The sequence below is a fragment of the Penaeus chinensis genome, chromosome 7 (genome assembly GCF_019202785.1).
Source record: "Penaeus chinensis breed Huanghai No. 1 chromosome 7, ASM1920278v2, whole genome shotgun sequence".
Classification (NCBI taxonomy): Eukaryota; Metazoa; Arthropoda; class Malacostraca; order Decapoda; family Penaeidae; genus Penaeus; species Penaeus chinensis.
In genome coordinates this window covers 21,722,807-21,725,306 of record NC_061825.1, presented here as the reverse complement: position 1 = coordinate 21,725,306, position 2,500 = coordinate 21,722,807, and the positions used below count along the sequence as shown (strand labels likewise).

Below are 2,500 nucleotides of genomic sequence, written 5' to 3'. Positions count from 1 at the left end.
ACACTAAGGTTTTAATCATCCTTTTTTTCAGACTGTCCATTATTCCTTGTAACCCCTTCTCTGAATCTGCTACCATAGCCTGGTCATCCGCATATCTCACTGCTTTTACCAGTTGACCGCCAACCTTCATTCCCTCTTCGCAATTCTCGGGTGATGTTCTGACCATTACTTCAGCAAATACATTGAAAAGAGAGGGTGACATCAAGCAACCCTGACACACCCCTTTACCAATCACTGCTGGGTCCAACTCTCCGTCTTTTGTCCTTACTGTTGCTGTGTGTTGCATGTATAATTTGTTGATCAATCTTCTATCTCTCCAATCCACCCCAATACTTTTGAGAATTTCCAATAGTTTCTCCCAATTGATCCTGTCAAAAGCTTTCTCAAAGTCTACGAACGATACATATTACTCTTGATCATGTTCAATGCTTCGGTCTGCCAGAATTCTCATCACCGCTATCCCTTCTCATGTTCCACGTCTTTTTATAAAGCTAAATTTATCTTGTCCAATTGCGTTATGTTTTTTTTGTTCTCCGATCTTTTTGACAGAATCTTGAGCATAATCTGGGATGCATGCGATATTAAGCTAATCGTCCTGTGGTCCTCACATTTCTTAGCAGCTGCTTTTTTCTCTAACGGTACCATCACGCTTTTGCAAAAGTCCTCCAGCCCTTTAACTTCTAAATACATCTGCTGACACAGTATCACTATCTCATTCAATGCAGTGCCCTTTAAAGTCTTTAACATTTCTGCCAGTATATTGTCTGTTCCTTGTGCCTTTCCTGTTTTTAGCTCTTCAATTGCTTTTAGTACTTCCGCTCTCATGATGTCTGGTCCGATTTCGTACTTATCAACTGATGTTTCTTCTACAAACAATTCTGTTGGTCTTCCATCCATGTTGTACAGCATTTCTATATATTCCTTCCACCTCTTGATGTCGTGCAGGTCCGTTAGTAATTCTCCATCTTTACTTTTTATTCCTCTTTGAGCATTGTTACTTCTCATGTCGGATGTTAATTTCTTTACTCTCTGGTATACTTGATCGGATCTTCCCGTATCATCCAGTCTTTCTTCTTCTCTACACTCTTCTTCCCACCACTGTTCTCTTGCCCTGTCCGTTGTTCTTCTCAATTCGTTGTTCAGTTTCCGATATTTTCCCTTGCCCACTTTGGTGTTGACATTTTTCCACTTTCTCAGCTCATCCATCTTAACCAGCATTTCTTCAGTCACCCAAGGCTTCAATATTCTCTTTGTTTTAACCTTACCAATGGTGTTTTCTGCTCCTTTAATCATTGCGTTCTGCAATCTTTGCCATCTATTGTTTACTGTGATTGCATTTTCGGTGTTTTTCGCCAGTTCATTGTTGGTTGCATTCACATACTCCTCTGCTTTTTCTGTCTTCAGTTGTTTTCTGTCCCATTTTAAGATTAATTTTGCTTTGGCTACCTTATCCAGCTTGAGACCGACTTTCATAATCACCAGATTGTGATCTGAGTCAACATCTGCACGAGTTCTTTATACTTGTCTTATACCTTTGTCTGACATGATGTAATCCAGCTGCAATCTCCTTATGTCTCCTGGAGCTTTCCAAAAGCATCTTCTTCTGTTGTTGTTCTTGAAGCTTGTTTCTCACACACAAGTCTCTAGCATCTCACCCCTGATATTTCTTGTCCCCAGTCCATAATTTCCGACCACGTTCAAGATCTTTTCTTCTCCAACAGTTGCATTCATATCTCCAAGTACCACTACGTAATCTTTACCTCTACATGTAGATAATTTTTCTTAAATTTTCTTCAATTTTCTTCAATTTTGTCATACTATGATTGCTGGTTGGCATGTATATAACCATCACCACTAGATTTACAGGTGTTCCACACAACCGCACCACCATCAACCTGTCATTGATGCAATCAACCTCCACTACCGCTTGGCTGGACTGTTTGTCAAGTAGCAACGCTACACCACGTTGTCTCTCTTGTCCCCCTGAATATATCATCAGAAAATCACCACTCATCATATCACCTTTCTCCTTCCATCTTACTTCTGTCATATCCAAGATGTTGACTTTATATCTCTCCATCTCCCTCTTTACGTTTTCCAAGTTTCCTGATCTTGCCAATGTTCTTACATTCCACATACCAATTTTCAACATACCATAAGGATTTCGTTTGATGACGACCCAAGAGGCCTTACTACCTCCCTTGCCGGACGCGAAACCCTCATTTAGAGAAGTCCCGTTCACGTCGTTGTCGCATACAACTTGATTCTGTATATTCATGACAAGTTGACGTATTGGTGAACGCCTTGGAACGAATAATGAAGGTGGTTTTCCGTTGCCTTCCTCCATCGCAGTACAGGAGCCAAAATCAGGGTTGCTGACCTGCCACCTGCTTTTCTACAGCCACCTTTGACCGTAGTTCGGCTCTTCCGCCAACTGTAGATACTAGTACAGCTGCTGCCCTGTACTAGGACTAGGCTTATTCAAAGACGGCCAAACTCG

The 2,500-nt window shown here is 41.2% G+C and overlaps 2 protein-coding genes across 3 annotated transcripts in view; both read right to left on the bottom strand.

The window, feature by feature from the left end:
- Positions 1 to 2,500, bottom strand: part of LOC125027619 — a 95,587-nt gene that overhangs the window by 82,596 nt on the left and 10,491 nt on the right. The window lies entirely within an intron of this gene.
- On the bottom strand, positions 1,763 to 2,347 carry LOC125026909 (craniofacial development protein 2-like). The gene has a single exon (XM_047615510.1). The coding sequence runs from the start codon at positions 2,345 to 2,347 to the stop codon at positions 1,763 to 1,765; it is 585 nt and encodes a 194-aa protein (XP_047471466.1).

Excerpts from the sequence above, each read along its gene's own strand:
- LOC125026909 (XM_047615510.1), bottom strand. The coding sequence starts at position 2,347 with ATGGAGGAAGGCAACGGAAAACCACCTTCATTATTCGTTCCAAGGCGT.